Below are 24011 nucleotides of genomic sequence, written 5' to 3'. Positions count from 1 at the left end.
ACAGACTGTGCACAGAAGCTGTATAATGAACTGGGAAAGCAAATTCCCTTCTGTCAGCAACTCTCTTTTTCCAAATCTTTACTATCTGCTCTTTCTTCCAGCTTTTCATTGTCCCTGTGTTATTTTCAGAGATCAGATGCAATCAAGAAAGGGGGGTAACAGTGAGTGAACGGCCAGTTGAGAAGACGCGCACTTGCTGATTTTTATCAATCCCTTGACAATTCAGCTATAGAAGAGAGATGTTGATGACCTACTTTTCCTCCCTTCCGACTGGAAAAGTGGATGTTTGCTTACCAAGGAAAGGGAATGAGGTAGTGCAATGTGGGAAGATGGATGTCAAATACCAGCAAACATACCCAGATGCTACGGGGAGGAGGGAACTGTGGGACAGGTTCCCACAACGCACTGCTGCAACAGTCGATATTTGCCATCTGAGTGTGGCAGTGATAAGTCAACTTTGTGAGGAGCACATGGAGAGGTGAGGATAGACAAAAATTGAATTCATAAAACCCAGTGTTACAAAATCAATATTAATAAATTCAAATTTATCTCAGTGTAGACGTAGCCAGAGTTGCTGGCTTTTTGGACACAGGGTTCCCAAGGTGGCGGGGAGGAGGGGCAATAGGGGACATTCCAATTTTAGCCCCAGCCTGCCTTGCCACGAACTAGTAGCAATCAGGAACCACCAGCTTCCACATACTAACTGCCACACACTTCTCAACCAAGAGGGAAGCTCTTATTCTCATGTCCTTGAACTACAAGTTGGAGGCCAACATAGCACACAGCTCTAGGAAGGTTGCATTACCCATCCTTGAAGTCCTGTAGCTCGGGGTTTGCAGAACTGTTTGGTGCGATTGACTCATCATGCAGGTGTGGGATGGTTTCCCTAGTCTCAAAACACCCCTCCTTCCCTACACAGCTGCTGTACTGTCAAATGCAATGACAGGCAGCCGTCATCCATACCATGCACACTGTCAAGCTCCTCCAAGTCTTCTTCTGTCAGTAATTTCAAGGTGATCTCTGCTGCCATGCATGAGGCCCTCACAACAGTTAACACAACATGCAAGAGAAGCCCCTTAACAAAGCAGTTCCTAACCAGAAGTTTTGCATGGGCCCAAGACGCCCTGCACTTTGCAATGCGATCCCACAATGCCTAGCAACAGATGGTGTTGCCAGGCACTGTGGGATACACTGCCACCGTACATCGCTCCCAGTGTTGATGGGGGAGCTCCCAATGTGAACACAAACTGATGACAAAAAGGGAAAGTGTGAACACACATTAGTGACTTTGCCGTTGTCAATTCACGTGTGTGCGTGAACATTAGTTTCCTTGACAAAAACTGGGCATATTATATATTAGCGCACAGAAAATGCAAAAATTTAAGTGATTCTAAGAATTTTTCTTAAAAGAACCGTTATTTTGCACAATGGAACTATCACTGTGAAAAGATTATTCCTTCAAAAAGACAGTTCAATGGGTATTACAGTATTATAAATAGAATGCACTAGTGGCCTGCCAAAAGGACAGAAAATGAAATTTCCTGAACACGTTAGGAACCAAATCATTTGGTCCACCATTGAATGAAGAAAACTTGGGGAGAAATTCAGGCTTCCTGCAACTCCACCTAAATTCTTTATTCACTCTGGAGTTAAGATGGCAAATCTGAAGGCTGGTAATGAGGGAGAATCTCCAGCCCTGGTACCTTACTCCAGAATATTAACACAAAACATTTCTATCAAAGCAAGAAAAGCAAATAGATTCCATGTTTACACAAATTCTTCTAAACTAAGTTTTAAAAAAAGGAAGTAAGTAGCATTAGAAAGTAAACAAAGTCTTTACCTTTGTCGACTACGTCCCAGACTTCAACCTTTACGATATCGTCAGTGGCTAGAAATGGAATAAGGACACAATACTTTAGAAACGAGGATTTTTTTTGCAGGGAAGGGGGGAGAAAAAAAAATGATAACCCAAAACAATTGTAACAAAGCCAAAAAAAGATCGAAGTGCAAATAAAAAAATCCTTAAAAACCCACAGCATTCCCCCTCTGCTCTGCTTCAAATGCTGCTCTTTTAGGGGCCCTTTGAAAAACCTGGCAATAGAAGGAATGATTTCTGGACAATGCTATAAGAAACTTGAACTGTTCTTCATAAGTTCTCCAAGCCCCATTTGGATTATTTTTTGTATTATACAGAGATCTGCCACATTCTTTTTTAAGACAACTTAAATACTGAGACCAAAGACTGGTTTGTAACAGAAAACTCCAGGGCTGTGGCCACAAAATGGTATGGTGGCACTTTGGAATATGCTAATGAGACTGCTATGAATATGCAGCACCTCATTAGCATAATGGTGGCCCCATGACCTTCAAAACTGCTGGCTCCAAAACACATGCTGCCCATGTAGCCAGGGGCTTTGGCAGTCATTATGCTAATGAGGTGCTACATATTCACAGAAGCACCTCATTGGCATATTCCAAAGTGCCACATTACCACAGCACCTCTGAAAGGAGGGGCTAGTGTGGCCACAGTCCAGGAGAGGTATTCTAAGGATGATCAACTTTGCTAACATTTTTCCAACCCTCACATAAATGCATCAAAGAGGAAGTGAAACGTACGAACAAATCAAACAAGATCTGTTCCTGTGCAAACTCCAAGTCATATTAAATACTTACCCTTCTTATAAAAATAAGATTTACACTCCTGAAAGCCCTGCAGAGCAAGCAGCTATAGGAGAGTCAGACTGATTATCTAAGTTGCAACTGTGCAACTCTTTGCTAGAGGACATTGTGAAGAACAGGACTTTAAGAGGTTCAAAAAAGAAAAGAATGCCACTAGCCTCAGTTCACCAGAAGCTGGGAATGGGCAATGGGGGACATATCACTTGGTGATTGCCTGTTCTGTTCATTCTCTCTGGCGCGTCTGTCACTGGCCACTGTTGGGGTACAAGATGCTAGGCTAGATGGACCTTTGGTCTGACCCATTATGGCCACTCTCATGTAGAAACTGATCACTCACCACGCATTAGCCAGAAACAGCTCAGCTTCATAATGCAGGGTAAGCAGCTGCAGTTAGAAAGCTGTGTTTTACTCAAGCTGAGTAAGTGATCCAATACCATATGTAACACAGACACCCACAATATGCTTTTGTTACAGAGCTGCTTTCCAGAGTAGTGCCACACAAGTGTTTGAAACAACAATTTGTACTGGCAACACCGATAAGCACACAGCAACTGAGCACAATACCAAGTAAAAAATTCGCCTATCACGCTGATTGAATTTCCACCTCTCTCATCTCCATTGGCAACAATAACCTAACTTTAGCATGAAGACGACAGTGCTGCAGTTAAACTCAAAGGAGGATCTACAAACAGCCCTTAATTGTTTCTCTGAAGCATGCAAAAGCCTAGGGCTATCTCTGAACTTCAGTACAAGTTCTCCACAGCCAGTCTCCAGACAATCATCAGCCCCAGCAAGGGAGATCTAAGCCGACAAAGAATATCTGGAAAACGCAGAAACCTTTACTTATCTTGGCAGCCAGGGCCATTCATGGGGGGGACCTGGGGCAGCACTCTTGCCCCACGCCCTGCCTTCTGCCCTACCTCTTTCTGTCCCCACCTACCATTCCACCCCTCCCTGCCCCAGGTCCCAGTCCTACTCCACCCCCCCCCCCCCAACCCCCACTTCACCACTTTCACAAAGCCCTCTCCCGCAAGATACCAGCCAAAGGGACTACCAGGGGCTGACGCAGGGCAGCAGCAAGGCTTGACCCCCACTCCTCCCCACAGATCAGACTCTTCAGGAACCTATGGACTCATGAAAAATAAAACCCATGAAAGAAAATCCTTGACCTGGAGGGCTCACCAATGACTGAATTTAACCAACTCTAATGAAGGATATGATTTAGTCTCCAGTTTTTATTGCAGAAGTCATGGACAGGTCACAGGCAAGAAACAAAAATTCACAGCCCATGACCAGTCCACAATATTTACTAAAAATTCCTTCGATTAAATCAAGGGTGAGGGAACAAGGGAGACTGGGGCAGTATGCTGGGGGAGCGGACGGGACACAGACCAGCTAAGCAGCTGCTGAGGGTGTGGACACCCAGGGCCAACAGCAGCAGATGCTGGGGCCCCAGAGATCACAGCCATGCTGGGGACCAGGAACCAAACCTGCTTCAGCTGCCAGCCTTGGGACTACTATTGTGATCTGCAGCTGCTCCTGCCACCAGGGGCCACCAAAGCAGCAAGCCCCAAAAGCCAGCTTCTTGGTGAGCCCCAGGGGTCAACCACACTGGCCTCTACAGAAGTTACACAGGTCACAGAAAGGCATGGTCTTTGATGCCCACCCCGCCCCTGACTTCCGTGACAGATAAAGAACCCTAAGTACTTCAGTCCAGGAAAACATGCATTGTTTTAGCCAACGATTGTGAAAATCCTGTAAAAAGAACTTAAAAAATTATTTGTACTGATTATCTGCTTCCCTAAAATGACATCTCTGAACTCACGGAGGGCAGCCAGAGGTCAGATGCAAAGTCCAGCTTTGCAAAGCAATTCCTGCTCTGCATCCAGTTTTACAGCTTGACTGATTGAGGCTCAAGATGATCAAGTGACTTGTCCAAAGACAAAGTGCCACAGGCCTCACTGAACTGACAACCAAAATCTGAGCGCTGGGCCTTTTGTTTCAGCCAGCGGCACAATCCTTTGTCTCTCTCACAATACAGTTCTGAAGTCATCCATTCATAAAGCCAGCTTCTGCCACCCTTACTCACACTGACTAGTATCTTACTTCACAAGTAGTACCACTAAAATCAACAGGGCTACTTGCAGAGTACTATTTACTGTGGCTACTTTTAGACTATACACCTCTTTTGGCTGGTGTAAGGTATTCAGCTCCATGCCATCATGAAAAACAAGCTAAAGTCAGACTGCAGCGTGAAGCTACACGTGTCAATGAAAGGCTCTGAAAAGGGGGAGGCAGTGGAGAAAGTCTTGCCCTGTCCATGGTTAGCTTTCCTCCTGGTCTACTGCGCCAGAGCCTTCCCTTATCGCTGGAGTCCTCATTTGCAAGTGGGAAAGGCGACAGCAGAAGAAAAACTGGCAGAAGCTCTCTCTGCAGATGAAGCCTTCCCAGTGGAGAGGCAAAGAGACACTGCACAGCTAAAAGCAGCAGTGTAGACAGGGAGGCTGGCTTGGCTCTCTAGGGTATGTACTCAGGAAAGTACCCATGAGTCACACAAACATGTACTCTATTTACCTATGTCTCAGTGTACATCGCTATTTAAATCTGTACTGTAGACTTATCCAAGTACAAACCCTACATCTAAGTCCTCTCCCACACCAGATCCAGCCCACTAAGCCTTAAGTCGCTAAGCTTCCGCCCTTACAGCTGCAGAGGGTGGAGAGCTTCACATGCTATCCCCACCCCCTGCAAAATCTCTCAGCTCCTGCTGGCTGAGAAACAGCCAATGGAAGCCAAGAGATTTGCTGGGGTGGAGGCAGCACAGCACAATTTCTCTGCTCCCATTGGCTTGTTTCCAGCCAGAAGGAGAGCAGATACATCTGACCCTACCCCCAGCAGTGTAAGGCTCTCCCCCCAGCAAAGAGAGCTCCATGGAACAGCTTAGGGCTAGGGTTGCTGGCCGGCCGGCAGGCAGGCAAGCCTGCCTGAATGTGCTGCTGGCTGGGAGCTGCTTAGCTAAGCACCTCCCAACTAGAGTCTGCCTTTGGCACCACACCAAATCCCTCCCAGACCCTGCTCCCTGCCCTCCATTCCTCTCCCGGGCCAGAATCCTCTCTTGCACCCATACCCCCCCTCCACTCTGACTCCTTGCCCCAGATCACAACCCAAACCCACTGCACCCTCCCTCATGCCAGTCCCAGCTCACAGCTCCCTTTCAGCTCCTGCACCTACATCCCTCCCTGGGTCACAAACCTCTCTTGCACCCATTCTTTCCTCTGAGACCCTGCACTCCAACCCCCTACCCCAGGTCACAACTTTCCCCTTCAAACAAACTCCACCTCAGATCCCCAATCCTCTCCTGAACCCCCAGTCCCCTAACCAGAGCTCCCTTCTCTACCCAAACTCCATCCCAGACCCCACCACCCCTTCCACTGGAAAGTGCAGCCCTTGGCCACTTACCAAAACCTTGGAGAGGTCCCCCCCCCGCATCAAAAATTATTGCCCATCCCCACCCTACACAGACCCCCGAAATCATGCATTGTAGGCAGAGCCTGCGAGCAAAGCAAAGAAATGGACGTTTCACAGGTGTAATGAGGGCTAACTTGTAGACCCTCTTAATTTGAGACACTCAATGAAAAGAGCCCAACTTGATTAAAAAGACAGGGTGACTTTACAAAATTGACATGTAAGTAAACCCATGTACAAACAGACCTAAAAGCAGTCACTTTAACCTTTCTGGATATTCAATAATGGATTTAAAAGTAGTAGTCATACTTCTACAAAAATTTTACCCTGAGATTACAAAGAGACATCTGAATTGGAATACATTTACCAATTTAACATCTTTAACTTTGGCTTAATTGTTTTATGCATCATAAGGGCAATTTCCCCACCTCTGATATTCGCAAGAATGAGACATATCCAACTTTACATGCTTCATTAACTGGTCCTACTAGTAACATGAACCTTCTTCTATCCCCCCACCCTGTTCCCTGACATATAAACCCTGGATTCTATTTTTCCACTGTTTCCAGCTGACAAAGTGGTTTTTACCCATGAAAGCTCATGACCTAATCAATCTGTTGGTCTCTAGGTTGCCACAGGACTGCTTGTCATCAGTGAAGGTACAGACTAACACGGCTCCCCCTCAGATATTTCAATTCAGGTTCATGTTTTCTTAAAATATTCCTGTGATTTTTAACTACTGAGTACATCTGTTTAAATATTTGGTACTGAAAGGATTACAAACCAGGATTGTTTGAACAATCAAATAAGTGTAATAAGTATCCATTTTAAATCCAACCTGGACGCAGCTGCAAGACACAGACGAGCACTCCCACCTCCCAGGCGCAGATAGTTTCTTCCCTCAGGTACCCTCCATTCCCTCTCCAGTCTTACTTTTATAGTTCCAGTGGATGCTGGTGACTTGGATCTCTTGAGTAGGAATATATTCCTCAACAAACTTCTTCCCTTGGAGTCGGTGCCAGAGTGTGGTTTTTCCTGTGTTTCTATCTCCTCGAATTACAATTTTCACTGGGGGAAGAAGAGCACACACAAAAATACAACTAATTAAAGCAAACCTTGGGAATGCTGGGAGAAGTGTTAACACTTTGAAAATGGGATTCTGATGTAATTAGCTCTCCCATTGCACATGCACAGTACTTCATTACAAGTTATGAGCAACAGTCATTCAAATACCTGCTTACTCAGCTGCATGATTTAGTTCAGTAGGAGAAACCAACTTCAAGATTAAGGTAACTAGAAATCTACTCATGAAGATTCAGAAGAGTTCTTACAGTCAATCAAATCAACTTGCCCACACTCTCCATTATTTCCTGAGTGCATGATCCACGGTTTAAGTTAAATGTTTCATTACATGGGCAAATTATAAAGCTGGACTTTCAGAATTCATTCAATAAATACTGCAGGTTGAAGCTGTCTAATTCAACATCTTCAGGACCAGACTGGTACCAAAACAAGCATATGCAAGACCACAGGAGGTCAATATTGTCTACCAACATTTCCACTGCTTAATTGGCTCTTAGAAGACAATTGGGGGTAAATTACAGCTAAACAACAGCTCAGAACACAGACAGCCAAGACTGGTGTCTGGAAACAAACTTCATGGGACGACAGGAAATTTGGCCAAATGCATGATAAGTGGTCGTCCAGCTAACTAAAATCATGCTGGATTACGGATGTTACCGGATGACAGCATTCCAGATCGGAGAGGTTCAACTTGTAGAAGTGCCCTGCTGACTGCAGTTACTGTGCTATAATGCAAAATTATATTGAATGGAGGTATTCATTACTGTCTAAGCACCTTTGATACACAATTCCCACTGAAGATTAGTAGGATTTGACTTTGTCTAATGTTAGTAAAGTGGTTTAAGATGCAATGTACTGCAATATTATGATTTTACGAAAGCTAATCAAAAGCTATAATTATGTTGGGTCACAAGCATCAACTATTTTCTTCAATTGGATTGTAAGAAAAAAGTTTGAAAAGCCAAGAGTCTACACTATACAGCTTTTGGCATCATGGCCATGTTGCTAAAAATCAGGCAGCGTTACTGGTTTTGTTGGCATTTTTACCAACAAAATAATTCCACCTCCCCGCCCCCAGTGGCATTTGCCCTGTTGACAGGAAAGCACTCCTGCCAACAACAAGCTGCTCACAAGGACACCTGTTGAGGCAGAAAACTCTTCTCTCTTTGGTGCGTGGAAGGGACAGATTAGCACCTCTGAATGCTACTTCCAGCTGCTGGCCCCACAATGTTCCCTAGTCCAGCAATGCTATGGCCCCAGCTCAACAGTCTTTCCCCATAAGTGCTGCAACCCTCTAGTACCCACAGGTTGGTTGACAATGCTGGATGAGCAAAATCTGGATTAGAAATTCAACCTGTATACTCAAATGCATTTGTAATGTCTGGTAACCAACTGCCCAGGCCACCAGGTTACTCTAGTGCAGATCAAGAGAGACTATATATAGATACATACGCATGCTATATGGAAAAATCACTCAATCAAGGAACCTAATTGTGAAGATAAAAACACGTACTCTGTGAAGATAAGAAGCGTCTAAAACATCATGCTGAAAAGTTTATACACATGACCTTAACAACTCAAAGATAAGTCATTTAGGCTGCAATGAATTCTGAGTTATTGAGAGAAGCCTACTCTCACCTTCAGCATCAGGGTCTTGTCCTTTTAGACACTGGCCAAATTTTCTAAATTTGATCATCTTGTCAGATATCAGAAATTAGGTCAAATCCTGTCAATGGGAGTTTTGCAACCAACTTTATGTGGGCCAGGATTTCACTCCTCATATTTGAGATGCAATATATTCCTCCTAATGAAATAGACTGCTTTTAAATGATTTGTCATCCCATGAAAATGGAACAAGGAATTAGCTTCAAATTCTGCATCACTTTGCCAAAGTAGCCCACTAACAAAAGGTAGCCTGAACTCAGATGTTCATAGTTATCTATAACAAAGAAATACAAGACAACCAGCTGTTGCTTAGTTTCCAGATGCTTGCACTTCACAATTTGCAGTAACGTGAAATGAGTTATAAATATGTAATAATTATAATATACAAGTTAAAAATTTGTTACAATTATAATAGTTGATTTTGTTTTTGTACTATATGCTGAGTGGTGCAGGCTGAACCCCTCTAATCTGGAACACTTATCCAGCAACATATGTAATGTGGCATGATTTTAGTTAACTGTGTGACCACTTATGGCTGTGGGCAAGTTTCCTGTAGTCCTTTAAAGTTTTTTTACAGCTAATAGTCCTGGCTCTCTGTGGTCTGTGCTGTTATTTATCCTATATGCCTTCTAAGAGCCCAGTAAACTGTGGACACATTAGTAATCTACTAGACAATATTGATCTCCTGTGGTCTGGAAAATTCTCTCGCCCGGCAATGGTCAGGTCCCAAGGGTGCCGAATTAGAGAGGTTCAACCTATATTAATATTCATATAACAAATCACATTAAAAGACCAAAATTAAGGCTGAAACATGTAGTAATTACTGTTTTTACCCACAGACACGATGGAATCCTTAACATAATTCCCATTTTTAGATGGAAAAATACATAGAGAGCTGAAAGACTTCTTTTAAAAATTGAACAATTTTCCTCAAGTTATACAGCAAGTCAGAACCAGGGCTGGAACAAGAGCCAAGATCTCATGCCCAAGAGTTCAGCTCTATCTAAGTATCTGTGTCCCTTACTAAATTACAGTTTGGGTTGTTAAAAGGAAAAGACTTTTGTAAGTTAGATGTGTCTTTCACCATTTATGGTGTTCACCCATCTCTGTTTCAAAAAGCTCATTACATTGTTCAGTTTACCTTTTGCTAAAAAGCAATGTCAGCTTCTGCTTCTCCTGAACTATACTACTACGTTTGGATTAACTTTTCAGAAGCACATAAAAACCAGAAAAAAGCCTTTGGAACTACACTCTTAGAAGTCAGGTTTTCTGAACCATTTTCAACAAAACACAAAAACCTATGTCTGAAACCTCCACTAAGTTGAGGAAGACATCTTTATGTTAACCAGCAAATGCAAGATGTTTTCAGGTAAGGGTAACTACTCCCTTCTTTTCTTGTAGCACCTACTGCTTTTAACAGTAGGGGTGGATTACTGAAAAACTGCCTTGTTCCGTTTATTCTATCTGAAGCATCTGGCCTTGGCTACTGTCAGAAGACAGGATACTGAGCTAGACAGACTATTGGTCTGATCCAGTATGGCCTCTCTTATACCATGCAACTTATGATAAAACTTCCAAAATGTCCAGTCATGTAATTTAACAAGGCTTTTGCTTATTTTTTAATTACAGTTGCGCCCCCTTATTATAGGGTATTTTTTTAAAATTTAATATGCCATGATTGTGCTATTAATTATCTTATACCAAAAACACTTGTCACAGCTGCATGGAATTTCCATTAAGTCCTGGGGGCGGGGGGGGATGGATGGATCACTGAAAAAAATGACACAGCTTCACCCAGTAACACCCTGGCCAGCAGTTCTTTGGATGTTCCTAAATTTGAAATGAAGAGCATAAATGAGGTACATAAAAGGTATTACTACCTATGGTAGTAGTTGTGAGGCTTTACTTTGGTAGTAAATGCAGAATTAGTTTAAATTAAAGCAGCACCCACAGATTTGTAACAAACATCAGAAGTTATTTGTGGGGGACGGAAAAATGTGAGGAAAGAAATTAACAAGTCATTTAGCGCACAGTTTTTTCATCCACATTATTAACATGTTCTACAAAAGGTAGATGATGAGTGGAATCCATTATTGCAGATAAAGAAAACTGAGGAAGGGGCAAAGGCCTAACAACAGAGATGTAGTTTAGCCAGAGAATCAAATTAGACATCAGGAGCTCCTGATTCCCTACTCTAGTCTTGTTCCTTAGAAGAGTTAAAATCAGGTGTGTTCCTAGTTGCTACAATTATACAAATAAAGAAAATCAGGTTTTGACACTTCGTAAAAGGATACAGAGACCATTTTTCTATTTTCAAGGGGAGAAAAGCAGAAAGCAGGTAGACCCTTCGATTTCCCAGAACCACTGCTCTTAATATTTCCTACTAGAAGTGGGTAGTTTTTAGGTTGTGTCCACACAGCACGTGTTTGTCAGCTTTGGTCATGACTCAGTGTAATACTATCTGAAAAGCACACAAAGACTTCTTGGCAAACAGTCTGAGGCAGGTAGTGCCAAGGGTATCTACCATCTCCCAGCAAGAAGCAGATCTTTCAAACAGCCCAGCATCTTTTGCTCTAATCAGTTAATATTAATGGGATGCTTCAAGGGAACCCTCAGACATAAGCCCAGAAAGTCCTTCAGCCACAATCATTCATTTCTTCCCCTCCCATCCTATTACCACCTTCTGTAAACTTACAGTTTATAGCATGACTGGGCTTATAGCTTATTCTCCAATGAATATCAGTGGGAGCTATTAAGGCTGCTATTAAGTCTCGCTTTCTTCCAAAATCATGCCCTATGAATGTGCTGTTTGAAAAGTTTATATTACAGTAAACTCTTTCATATCCAGCAGCCCCAGCACTGGGAGACTGCTGGATATTCAAATGTTCTGGATAAGAGAGAGGTATAGCTAGTAATGTGTAACACTAAAGAAAACCAAGATTATATATTAAGAAACAAGAATGTATGCAGCATACTTGACTTACCAACAGTACAGTAATATTGTAGACTGTAAACTTATACTGTATTTGCTATATTTGTGTTTACTTTCACTATACTGTACTTACGGAAAACATAACTATGCCGATTATTTGAGCATTCCAGATGCTAGAATGCCGGCTATGAAAGAGTTTACTGTATTTGGCCTTAGAGGTAAAGAGTTTTCCCCAACACCACATTTCTCCTGTAACTTCAGTTAAAAAAAAAAACAAAAACTCGAGGGTTACATTCCCCTTCTTTTCTTAAACTTTCTACTGAGAAAAGGAAGCTGGCACAAAGAGGAGAAACGATTCACCCAAAACCACACAAATTAGCAAGAGGGCAAGACTTTGAACATGGTTTCCTAAACTGGGGGGCCAGACCCCCAGGGGAGTGAAGAAACATGGGGTGGCATGCAAGGCCACCCAGCCCTCCCGCCCCAGTCATTCCCTCCACTCTGAGGAAGAGCCGGCCTTTGCTTCCAGCTCTCAGCCCCTGCCGTTTACATGGGTGACCCAGCACAGCTGCTATAAGAAAGCAAGCAGCCAGAGAAGACCCACATGGAGCTAGTTGCCTCCTGCAAAGGAGTGTGGCTGGGGGCAGGGGAGGGAGGAGGATGAGATTAGATGCAGGGGCTGGAGGAGCCTGGCTTGGAGGAAAGGGAAGGGGAGGGAGATAGGGTAAAAGCAGGGAGGCTGGGGATGCCTGCCTTTGGGGGAGGGGAGGAGCTTGGGTGGGTGGCTCAGGGGGCCCAGGCAGTTGGCCCAGGCAGCTTGGGCTGGCAACTGGCTCCGGCAGCTGGCCCTGGTGTTTGGCTGGCTGGCAGGCGGCTCTGGCAGGCCAGAACTCAGACAGGTGGGCAGCTGGCCTGGGACAGCTCTGGCAGCGGGCCAGCTAGGGCTGCACCAGGTACCTGCAAGTGGGGTCTTTGCCATTAGCCTGGCCGATCCATAGTTGGCCTCCAGGATGGGACGGGCCTAGCACAGTGTCTGGCACACTGGAGGAGAGGGCTGCAGCTGGTCTCTGCAGGGCCTGGGCAGCACCTGCAGCTCTGGTGCCATGCCAGCAGCCCATTCAGGGCAGAGCTAGTACTCATGGGGCCAGGGCCATGTCCAGCATGGGGCTGGAGCCAGCCTTCGCATCCTGTGGTTGGGCTGGTGTTGGTCCAGCAAAGGTCAAAGTCCAGCAGGAGTTAAGTGGGCCCCGGGGCTTGGGGGGCACTAAGGCTCCAGCAGTTGGTGCATGGCTTAGGGCAGGGTGCAAGGCTCTATTGAGTCTGCTATCCGCTGTTTTCTAGACAGCTTTTCTGGCAACCCCATTCATAAATTAGTAAGCAATCCATTCAACATGGATGTTGATACACTGCCAGAAGTACTGCAAGAACAAGCACACAAAAATGAGATTCAAGTGCAAAAACTCAAGGTTGGATGAATTTTGGATAAACTATTTCCCCATGCACTTGGAAAGTGGAGAAGAAGTGCTACGTGGGAAAAACCTTTTCAAGTTTAGTCACATTAAAAAGGAAACAAAGAAATCGACTGGATGTCAAAAACTATTTGCATTTCGCACTTTCATCTTTCAAACCTAGGATTTCCCAACTTGAAGAAAATGCAGTGTCATCTTCCACACTAAATTCATTTTGTTTCTGCTGTTTCTGATCTTAGGTTTTCGTGGTCCAAAAATGTAATGAAAAATTATTTGTGCTTATTTTTAATTTTAAATAACTTTTTATATCAATTTGTGTTTATTTTAAATTACAAATTGATTTTTTTAAAAGGGGGGTTGGATGATGGTAAAGAGGCGGCAGGGGGTGAGGGTCTCAAAAATCACAAGCGTGGCATGATGCTAAAGAGTCTGGAAACCACAGATGTAGAACACAGGAATTCCTGCTTGCCAGTTCACAAGTATTTTTTTTTAAATGAAACATCCTTCAACAAGTCAGTGCATGACCTAAATAAATGTGTGGTAAGGAAACAAGTTTCAGTTTCATGTTTTATATGGATCATCAGAAAAGCGTGATACCCTTTCATTTCAAAGGAGCATTGGTAAAATAAAGTTAAGAGCTACAACCTTGTAGTCCCCACTGTGACCCCATTTCTCTGACTTCACTTATATCCAATTCATGTTAGAACTCCTCATGCCAAGACTCAGCCGACCCATAAGGAGCACACACACAGCATTCAAATATACAAACCCCATGCCTGTCTTAGTGGACCACCTCCCAATCCCTTTCACAAGCTGGCCCATATTGCCTGTAAATATTATATAACAGCCACACAGAGAGAAGAGTTGCTATGGAGATTGGAAAGCTTTCCCCAAGAGAGTGACAGAATGTTTCACTTCTATTAATATAAAAAAATGTAATTTAACCCAAGTACTGTCAAGTCAAGGCACTAAGTAAAAGCCTTCCACACGCTGTTAGCAATGTGATAAAGTTAAAATGGAAGTACTAGCTAAGGAATCAATAGGACTATGCTTGATAGATTTAGTGTTTGTGGTTTTGACCTAGCTATATTAATCTTTAAAATGGCTATAGCTCCAAGCAATTGCAACTCATGCTAAGTTACACATTACATGGTCCTCTTAGTACACCAAAGAAATGTGAACCAAATACTTAGTTTGGTTTTACACAGAAACACACACACCAGCTCCAAAGCAGTGCTAGCCACAGTCTACATTTAATGCCAGCCTCTCCCTTCCTCTCAAGTACAGACCCAGTTAAGATGTGATATGGGTTCTGCTCCATCTCATATCTCCCCAAATGCATATACATGCACAGAAAACCATTCAAATCCAATATTACAAATCAGACCTATTATTCCACACTGCCGACCTCCTCTCAAGCTTTCTATACTATCTACCCAAAATGGAGGATGTACTTATCACCTGTTATCAAGGTGTCCCAAAGCGGGTTTAAGTGTGTTGCAGGCCTGATGGGGAGAGAGGAGGGCTGAAGAGAGAGCCTGATGGCACTCATCTCACAGTGCTGGCTCCTGCCCCACAGGGCTGGGACCAGCTCCCTACTTTGGGAATTGTGACCTGATGCAGGGCACTGCAGAACATTAGGTTTGGCTCAGCCATGCCTCAGCAGTGGGGCCAAACTAAGGAGTGCTGCTACCCATGAAAAAAAAAAAAAAAATCACAATATCTGGAGCACAGGGCCAGGGCCAGTTGCATAGGATGGGCACTGTTGCTGTGCAAGTGAGGCACGCTCAGTCTCCACAGTCCCTGCAGGGACTCTCCTTTGCACAGGAATTAGGACTGCAGTGCCAGGGCAGAGGGTCCTGCTCTGGGTGGTTACTGCCGCAGCCTCAAGAGAGTAAGGAGAAGGCAACAGCAGCAGAAGATGCTGCCAACTTATGGTTTGCAGCCACTCGGTGTGTCACGAAGAGAGAGAAAACAGCTGGTGGTTTGCTTAAATTTTGGAAACACTGCTTTGTCAGGATTATTACTTATGCACGTATTTCACCCACTTATGGTTGCTCGCTGGGTCTCAAGAAATATTCTCTTATTATGAATGAAAGAGGCTGCAATTGCTAACTAAAAAACATTCATTCAAATGCCTACTGAAAAAGAAGTCTTAAAAAAAAAAAAACACAACTCATACCTGCATAAACATATATCCAATGTGAGACTAAACTAGCATAATAAAACCAAGCATGGTACTTTCCTCACTAATGTTCAGCATGGCAGAATTCAACAATATTCATAACAAACAAGAATGAACACCTAATAGGAAAATTCTGTTTTCCCTAGAACATACCCACGACAATCCAAATACTGGAGGTGTGGGGAATGGAGTTAAAAAAAACCAACATACACACACGCACGCACACTCCTAGCATTTTAATAAGCCGATCTTGAGAAATGATGTACTCTCGTAACTCCCCAAAAAGCTGGCGGATGTGCGTGTGTGGGGTGCAGATACTCTGAAGCGCCCAGCCTCGAAAACGCAAAAAGCTCCTGAAACAAGCATTCAAGTCTGAGTTCTACACCACCTTCCAACTAGAAGTCTCTCTCCCGCTCCTACCGCCCCAGCCCCTGGAGATAGTGGAACTGTCTCAGACCGCAGACGGCCGGGGACGGCTTGCCAGAGCGACAGCGTACAAAACACGGGGCTAGTCTGACCCCCGCCCCCCCGCCCACAGCAGCTGGAATATCACCGCCCTCGAGGCAGGGGCGTTTGCCCCCCGCGAGATTTCGCCCCAGCCCCCTTCTCCGCACCCCCAAACCATCAAGTTCCTACTCACTGTTGTACTGGACGCCCTTGGCAAACCTCCTCTGCAGAGCCTGGTTCATGGACTGCAGCCCGGCGGGGATGTTCTTGTCGCGGCCGGGAGCCTGGTCCGAGCCCACCAGTTTTTTCAGGGCCGAGAACATCTTCCTCGTCCCCCGCCTGCCCAGGGCGCAGCCCTCCGCAGCGCGTCGGGAAGCGCCCGGGGAGCCCGGGCCGCGCGCAGGGCTCGGGGCGGGTTACGTGGCCATACGGCTGCTGAAGCGCCTCAGCAAGAGCCGAGCCGGGGCCGCGCTGCGCCGGCTGCCGAGGTGGGAGGCGGGCGGGAGGTCCCCGCGCTGTGTCCGGCGGGCGGGCGCGGGGGTTAACGCGGCATCGCCCGGTCCCGAGCAGAGAGCGCGGCGTGTCTGAGTCTCGAGGCAGGCGAGGGCTCCTCTGGGCCGGGCTCAGGCCCCCGCGGGTGCCGCCGGTCGCGGAGATAAGAGGGGCCATTCAGCGCCCAACGTGGCCGCCATCTTGGTCCCTTCGCTTTAAGGAAGGAGGGAGACGCGGACGCAAGAGCGTAGCTACGGATCCTCCCGCGGGACAAGAGAGTGAAACAACCGCTCCCGCGCGCCCTGCCCAATCCCGCCCACTCAGCACCCTGCCCCGCCCCCTTGGCCGTAGCACGGCCACGCGAGCCCACGTGTACCCGGTAGTCAGGGCGCCCCAGGGCTGAGCCAGCGCAGAGCCGGGGGGCTCGCACAGGACAGAGGGCGCTCAGCGCTGGGCCCACCTGGCCACCATCTCATTGGCCTGGGGCCTCTATGGCTTCATAGAATCCTAGGGCTGGAAGGGACCTCAGGGGGTCATCTAGTCCATCCCCCTGCCCAAAGCAGGACCAGCCCCACCTGAATCGTCCCAGCCAGGACCTGGTCAAGCCGGGACTTAAAAACCTCTAGGGATGGAGATTCCACCATCCGAACATAAGACCAGCAATACTGGGTCAGACCATGGGCCCATCAAGCCCAGCGTCCTGTCTTCCGACAATGGCCAATGCCAGGTGCCCCAGAGGGAATGAACAGAACCGGTCATCACCAAGTGATCGGTTCCCTGTGGCCCATTTCCCGCCTCTGGCAAACGGACGCTAGAGACACCATCCAGGCCCATCCTGGCTAATAGACATGGATGGACCTAACCCCCATGAATTTATCTAGTTCTTTTTTAAACTTTACCGTAGTCTAGGACTTCACGACATTCTCCGGCAAGGAGTTCCACAGCTTAACTGTGCATTTGTGTGAAAAAATATTTCCTATTGTTTGTTTTAAACCTGACGCTTATTAATATCATCTGGTGACTCCTAGTTCTTGTGTTGTGAGAAGGAGTAAATAACAATTCCTTATCTATTTTCTCCACACCAGTCATGATTTTATAGACCTCTATCATATCCCCCCTTAATGGTCTTTTCTCCAAACTAAAAAGTCCCAGTCTCTTTAATCTCTCCTCTCACCACCTCTATATGCAACACATTCCAGTGCTTCACCACACTCCTGGTGAAATAGTTTTGCCTAATATCCAACCTAGACCTTCCTCAACTGTAACTTCAGACCATTGCTCCTTGTTCTGCCATTTGTCACCACTGAGAACAGCCTCTCTCCATCGTCTTTAGAGCCCCCTTCAGGAAGTTGAAGGCTACTATCAAATCTCTCCTCAGTCTTCTCTTCTGCAAACTAAATAAGCCCAGTTCCCTCAGCCTCTTCTCGTAGGTCACGTGCTCCAGCCCCTTAACCATTTTGTTTGCCCTCCACTAGATTCTCTCTAATGCATCCACAGCCTTTCTATACTGGGGGGCCCAGAACTAGATGCAATAATCCAGTTGAGGCCTCACTAGTGACAAATAGAGGAAAATAATCACTCCTCTAGATCTGCTGGAAATGCTCTTCCTAATACACCCCAATATGTCATTGGCCTTCTTGGCTACAAGGGCACACTGCTGACTCACACCCAGCTTCTCATCCACCAGAATCCCCAGGTCCTTATCTGCTGCACTGCTACTTAGCCACTCGATCCTCAGCCTGTAGCAGTGCTTGGGATTCTTCCATCCCAAATGCTGTCTGCCCCCCAACCCGCGAGTGTAACCCACACACCTAAGTGTGGTTCACTGTCCCATGTGCTCCTAGACCATTTACAGAGAGGAAGAATGAGTTTCCTCTACAGCCTTAGCTGAGAGCCTGCTGGCTTTTAGGTCAAATTGTAGAGGTGCCCGCATTAAGCTCTAGAGCTGCGTCTACATGTGCACGCTACTTCGAAGTAGCGGCACCAACTTCGAAATAGCGCCCGTCACGTCTACACGCGTCGGGCGCTATTTCGAAGTTAACTTCGACGTTAGGCGGCGAGACGTCGAAGTCGCTAACCTCATGAGGAGATAGGAATAGCGCCCTACTTCGACATTCAACGTCGAAGTAGGGACAGTGTAGACGATCCGCGTCCCGCAACGTCGAAATTGACGGGTCCTCCATGGCGGCCATCAGCTAGGGGGTTGAGAGACGCTCTCTCCAGCCCCGCAGCTCACTGGTGGCCGCGTGGAGCGGCCCCTTAAAGGTCCCCTTCCCCGCCCTGACTGCAGGAGGCTGAGGCAACGTGCAGGCTCCTGCCTGTACACGCGGCGGCGAGCCTGCACAGCCCTCAGCCCCTGACAGCAGCCATGGCTGCCCAGCAGCCCCCCCAGCGCCCCCAGGGGACCCCCCCCCAAGAGGAGCCACAGCAGCCAGGGCAGCCAGAGGACCACGCAGTCTGGGAAGCGGCAGCGGGGCCCCTCTTGGACGGAGGCCGAGATGCGGAACCTGCTGGGGCTCTGGAGCGAGGAGGAGGTGCTCCAGGTAATGGGGAGCAAGAGGCGGAACGCGGATGCGTTCGCTCGGCTGGCCGATGGCCTGGCTGCCCGGGGTCACCCTGCCCGCACTCCGGACCATGTCCGGAGTAAGGTCAAGGAGCTGCGGCAGGGTTATGCCCGGGCCCGGGATGCGGCCAGCCGATCTGGGGCCGCCCCCGTCACTTGCCCCTTTTACAGGGAGCTCAGGGACATCCTGGGCTCCCGGCACACCTCCTCCCCTCCGGCCACCCTTGACACCTCGGCTGACGAGCCCGAGCAGGCCCTGCAGCCGGGCTCCGCCCCGGAGGTAAGCCCCGCACCCCGGGGGCCCCCCCCGGAGGCCATCCCCAGGACATCGCGGCAGGAGGAGGAGGAGGAGGAGGAGGAGGGGGGCTCCTCCTCCACCGATTCCAGCCTGCAGATCCTCCTCCTGCCATCCCGGAGCAGCAGCAGGGCCTCCGACCCCCGGGGATCTCTGGACCGTGGGAGCGGACCCACAGGTAGGTACCCCTCTCTGGTGGACACCCCGGGGCTTGAGGGGCGGGGGGAACAGAGATGTGTCCAGGGCCCCCCACACGCTCACATGGCCATGGCCCCAAGGACACCAGGGCCATGGCCCTCACAGCACTGCAGCCATCAGCCCCTGACCCCCGCCACCCTGCATGACAGTGCCATGCCCCATCCCCGGGCCAGGGGGGAGCGGAACCTCGAGGGGCCCCCGGGCGGAGGGGGTCGGACACCCCGCAGCAGCAGCATGTGATGGAGTGGGGGGAGTGCCAAAGGGAGACTCAGGCTACATATGAGCCACCCGAGCCGAGGAGCTCCCAGGGCCAAAGGAGGATCCTGGCGCTACAGCTGGCAGGTGACACCTCTGCCCTGAACAAACAGGAGGGAGGAGCCGAGCTGGCTTGGAATTGGGGGGCGAGGGCGGGGGCCACAGGTAGAGGCTAGGGGAAGGGAGAGCTGGTAGGCAGCCAGCCAGAGGAGGGGGAAAGCTGCATCCCAGAGGGGCCCCCCTTGGGGTCTTCTCCCCACTAGGGGTTGGAAGGACTGTCTCTTCCGACAGCTGGTGCTGTCACTCCTGCCAGAAACTGGCCATCTGTGGCCTAAGAAACCTCTCCTGCTCTCAGACCCTGCGGGGTGAAGTGAGAGTCGCTCCCACCAGGGGACGGGCTGCAGGGCAGGGGGACCCCTGAACCCCATCCATCACAGCAGCATCTCCCGGGGACGGGGATGGAGAACCTGCAGCACAGGGCGGGGGGGACAAAGGCCACGGCTCGTGGCCCACACTAACGCCTGTCTCCATTCTTCTTTCCCCCCTCCTCTCCTGTGTCCTGCACCTGCACCTGCACCATCCGAAGGACCGGAAGAGAGCGCCGGCGAGGCATCGGTCGTCCCGGAGACCCCTCCGGGACCCTCGCTCCAGGGCAGCCCCTCGGCCGAGGAACGACCGGCCCCGCGGAGGGCCAGACGGCGGACCCTGCGCCTGCTACCGGCGGCGGCCACAGACCCCCAGCTGCTGGCCATCCACCGCCGGCAGCTGGAGGTGTCGGAGCAGCACCTCCAGCTGCAGGAGCAGGCGCTGGCCTGGCGCAGAGAGGCATGGGGGGCCTTTCTGGATACCATCAATCGGCTGATTGATTCCCTGGCCCCCCATGCCGCGCCGGCCGCGCCACCGCCCGTCATGCCCGCTCCTGCAGCCCCACCACCGGCTGCTCCAGCCGTCGCCGGGCCGTCCGCCGTCGCCCCACCAGCTCCCCGCGAGGGCCACCGCGCCGAGGGACCCCTGGAGCCACCCGCGACTCACCGGCGCCGCTACCTTCCGGTGGAGCCCGCTCCCACCCAGCCGCGCACCAGACTGCAGGCCTGGCGGAGCTCCCGGCCGGGCACGCCCACTGCTGGGCTGTAGGGGCGAGGGGCCCGGGACGTGGCCCCCCCGCTTGTTGGACAGACTTTGGGGACTGGGTGGGTGGTGTGGGTGTTTCCCCTGTTTGCCCCGTCCCCCCCTGTACATAGTTCTCCCCGTTCTCCTCCCTGCTTTTTGTTTTTCTTTTGATGGTGCACAGTGCTTTCATTTTTATAGTTGTACATAGTTTTATTTGTGCCCATCTTGGTTTTGTTGAATGTTTGTCCCTCCTTTTTGGTTTCTGTCTCACATATATATATTTTTTTTATTTAAAAAAAAAAAAAATCGTGAGGACAAAAAAAACATTTACGTTCACCCACAAGTTCGTGCTGTCATTTCTCCTGGACAAGTGGTGGGGGGGCGGTGGGGTGCTCCATGGTGGTGTGGGCGTTGGGGCAGGAGTGTGGGGGAGGAAGGGGCGGGCAGTAGGGGGCCTGGGCACAGTTCACCCCGCGGCCTGGTCGTCGAAGTGGGCCCGCAGGGCCTCCCGGACCCGGGTCCCCTCTGGGTCCACCTGCCGACTGGGGGCAGCAGGTGGCTGGAGGTGTGCCCTGCCGGCCTCGGCGGCCCAGCCCTGAAGAAAGCTCTCCCCCTTGCTCTCCACGAGGTTGTGCAGGGCGCAGCAGGCACCCACAATCTGGGGGATGTTGTTGGGGCTGGCATCCAGGCGGGTGAGGAGACATCGCCATCGTCCCTTGAGGCGGCCAAATGAGCGCTCCACCACCTGGCGCGCACGGTTCAGGCGCTGGTTGAAGCGCTCCTGGCTGGCGGAGAGGTGGCCCGTGTAGGGGCGCATGAGCCACGGCCGGAGGGGGTAGGCCGCATCCGCGATGATGCAGAAGGGCATGGTGGTGTCCCCCAGAGGGATCTCCTGCTGGGGGATGTAGGTCCCCGCCTCCAGCCGGCGGCACAGGCCCGAGTTGCGGAACACCCGGGCATCGTGGGTGCTGCCAGGCCAGCCCACGTAAATGTCCTGGAACCGTCCCCGGCTGTCCACCAAGGCCTGCAGGACGACTGAATGGTAGCCCTTCCGATTGACGTATCGGCCTCCACTGTGGTCCGGGGCATGGATGGGGATGTGAGTCCCATCCAGAGCCCCGAAGCAGTTGGGGAAGCCCAGGGTGGCAAAGGCGGCGACAGTGGCACGTGGGTCCCCCAGCCTCACGAGCCTGTGCAGGAGCATGGAGTTGATGGCATGCATGACCTGCAGAGAAAGCACATGGGACAGCCCCAATGAGGGGTGAGCAGGGTGTGCATGGCCCTGCCCTGCCCTGGCCCCCCTGCCCTGCTCTGCCCTGGCCCCCCTGGCCTGCTCTGCCCTGGCCCCCCTGGCCTGCTCTGCCCTGCCCTGCCCTGCCCTGGCCCCCCTGCCCTGCTCTGCCCTGCCCTGGCCCCCCTACCCTCCCCTGCCCTGCCCTGGCCCCCCTGGCCTGCCCTGCCCTGCCCTGGCTCCCCTGCCCTGCTCTGCCCTGCCCTGGCCCCCCTGCCCTCCCCTGCCCTGCCCTGGCTCCCCTGCCCTGCCCTGCCCTGCCCTGGCTCCCCTGCCCTGCCCTGCTCTGCCCTGGCCCCCCTGCCCTGCCCTGCCCTGCCCTGGCTCCCCTGCCCTGGCCCACCAGCCCTGCTCTGCCCTGCCCTGCCCTGCCCTGGCCCCCCTGGCCTGCCCTGCCCTGGCTCCCCTGCCCTGCCCTGCTCTGCCCTGGCCCCCCTGCCCTGCTCTGCCCTGACCTGGCCCCCCTGCCCTGGCTCCCCTGCCCTGCTCTGCCCTGCCCTGCCCTGCCCTGGCTCCCCTGCCCTGGCCACCCTGGCCTGCTCTGCCCTGCCCAGCCCTGCCCTGGCTCCCCTGCCCTGCCCAGCCCTGCCCTGGCTCCCCTGCCCTGCCCTGCCCTGGCTCCCCTACCCTGCCCTGCCCTGCCCTGCCCTGCCCTGGCCCCTCTGCTCTGCCCTGGCCTCCCCCTGTGGGTTCTCTTACCTCCATGAAGACAGCCCCGACGGTGGCCTTTCCGACGCCAAACTGCTGCCCCACGGATCGGTAGCTGTCCGGAGTGGCCAGCTTCCAGACAGCGATGCCGACCCGTTTCTCCACAGGGAGGGCACGCCGCATGGCAGTGTCCCGGTGCCTGAGGGCGGGGCTGAGCCACTGGCACAGCTCCAGGAATGTCTGTCGGGTCATCCTGAAGTGGCGGACCCAGTGGTCATCGTCCCACTCCCCAAGCACCAGCCGCTCCCACCAGTCGGTGCTGGTGGGGTAGCTCCACAGCCGCCGGCGTGTGAGGCGGGGGGTGGAGCGGGGTGCTGCAAGGGTAGGGGCTGAGCCCTGCTGCCCTGGGGGCATGTCCTCCCCTGGGGCAAGAAGGTGCTCAGCTGCCCCCAACATGACAAGAGCCAGGGCAAGCCCTGCTCCTGCCGGGAGGGCTGGGTGGACCTCTAGCTGCTGCTGCTGCTGCTGGGGGTCCATGACTGCGGCGCTCGGGGTCTGTGTGCCTATATGGCTCGTCAGACCGCGTGCTGTGCAGGCTGAGTGTATGTGGGAGGGGCCCTTTAAGGGAGCGGCTAGCTGTTGCCCCGGAAGCGCTAGCCTGCCCGTTGACCCTGTCTGCAGCTGTGCCTGGCATCCCTATTTCGATGTGTGCTACTTTGACGTGTAGACGTTCCCTCGCTGCGCCTATTTCGATGTCGGGCTGCGCAACGTCGAAGTTGAACATCGACGTTGCCGGCCCTGGAGGACGTGTAGACGTTATTCATCGAAATAGCCTATTTCGATGTCGCAACATCGAAATAAGCTACTTCGATGTAGGGTGCACGTGTAGACGTAGCTTAGGTGTCCCAGGTTCAATGTGCTGTGGGCAGTAACACAAGCACACCTTGCCTGTACGGGAGACAGGGTTTGAGCCGCATGTAGGGCTAGCAGTCTGTCTAGGTACTGGAAGGGGCTGTTGGAGAGCAGAGGGCTGCTAAGTTGCCTTGGGGTTGTATTAGTCTTGCCTGGGGGAGGGCCCTGTTTTCTTGTGGCAACCCTACTCAACACCCTCACCAGCCCAGCACCAGCTTCTCACAGCACTGAGTAGGCCAGGACAGTCAAGGAAAATGAAGCAGACTTTATTGAGCCTGAAATAAAGTTGCTTTTGCTGTGAGACGGAAGCGGCTCTGTGGTC

The 24011-nt window shown here is 50.6% G+C and overlaps 1 protein-coding gene across 2 annotated transcripts in view; it reads right to left on the bottom strand.

Moving 5' to 3' along the window:
• Positions 1-16647, bottom strand: part of RABL6 (RAB, member RAS oncogene family like 6) — a 79519-nt gene extending 62872 nt beyond the window's left edge. For both annotated transcript variants that reach the window (XM_075015514.1, XM_075015513.1), the window contains exons 1-3: positions 16119-16647; positions 7078-7212; positions 1841-1888 (exon numbers count right to left, since the gene is read on the bottom strand). In XM_075015514.1, the coding sequence (XP_074871615.1) occupies positions 1841-1888; positions 7078-7212; positions 16119-16248 (313 nt within the window). In that variant the 5' untranslated portion in view covers positions 16249-16647. The remainder of the gene's footprint in view (positions 1-1840; positions 1889-7077; positions 7213-16118) is intronic.
• Between the last annotated feature and the right edge of the window lie 7364 nt (positions 16648-24011).

Source organism: Carettochelys insculpta, chromosome 21 (assembly GCF_033958435.1).
Source record: "Carettochelys insculpta isolate YL-2023 chromosome 21, ASM3395843v1, whole genome shotgun sequence".
NCBI lineage: Eukaryota > Metazoa > Chordata > Testudines > Carettochelyidae > Carettochelys > Carettochelys insculpta.
This window is presented reverse-complemented; position numbering and strand designations above follow the sequence as displayed.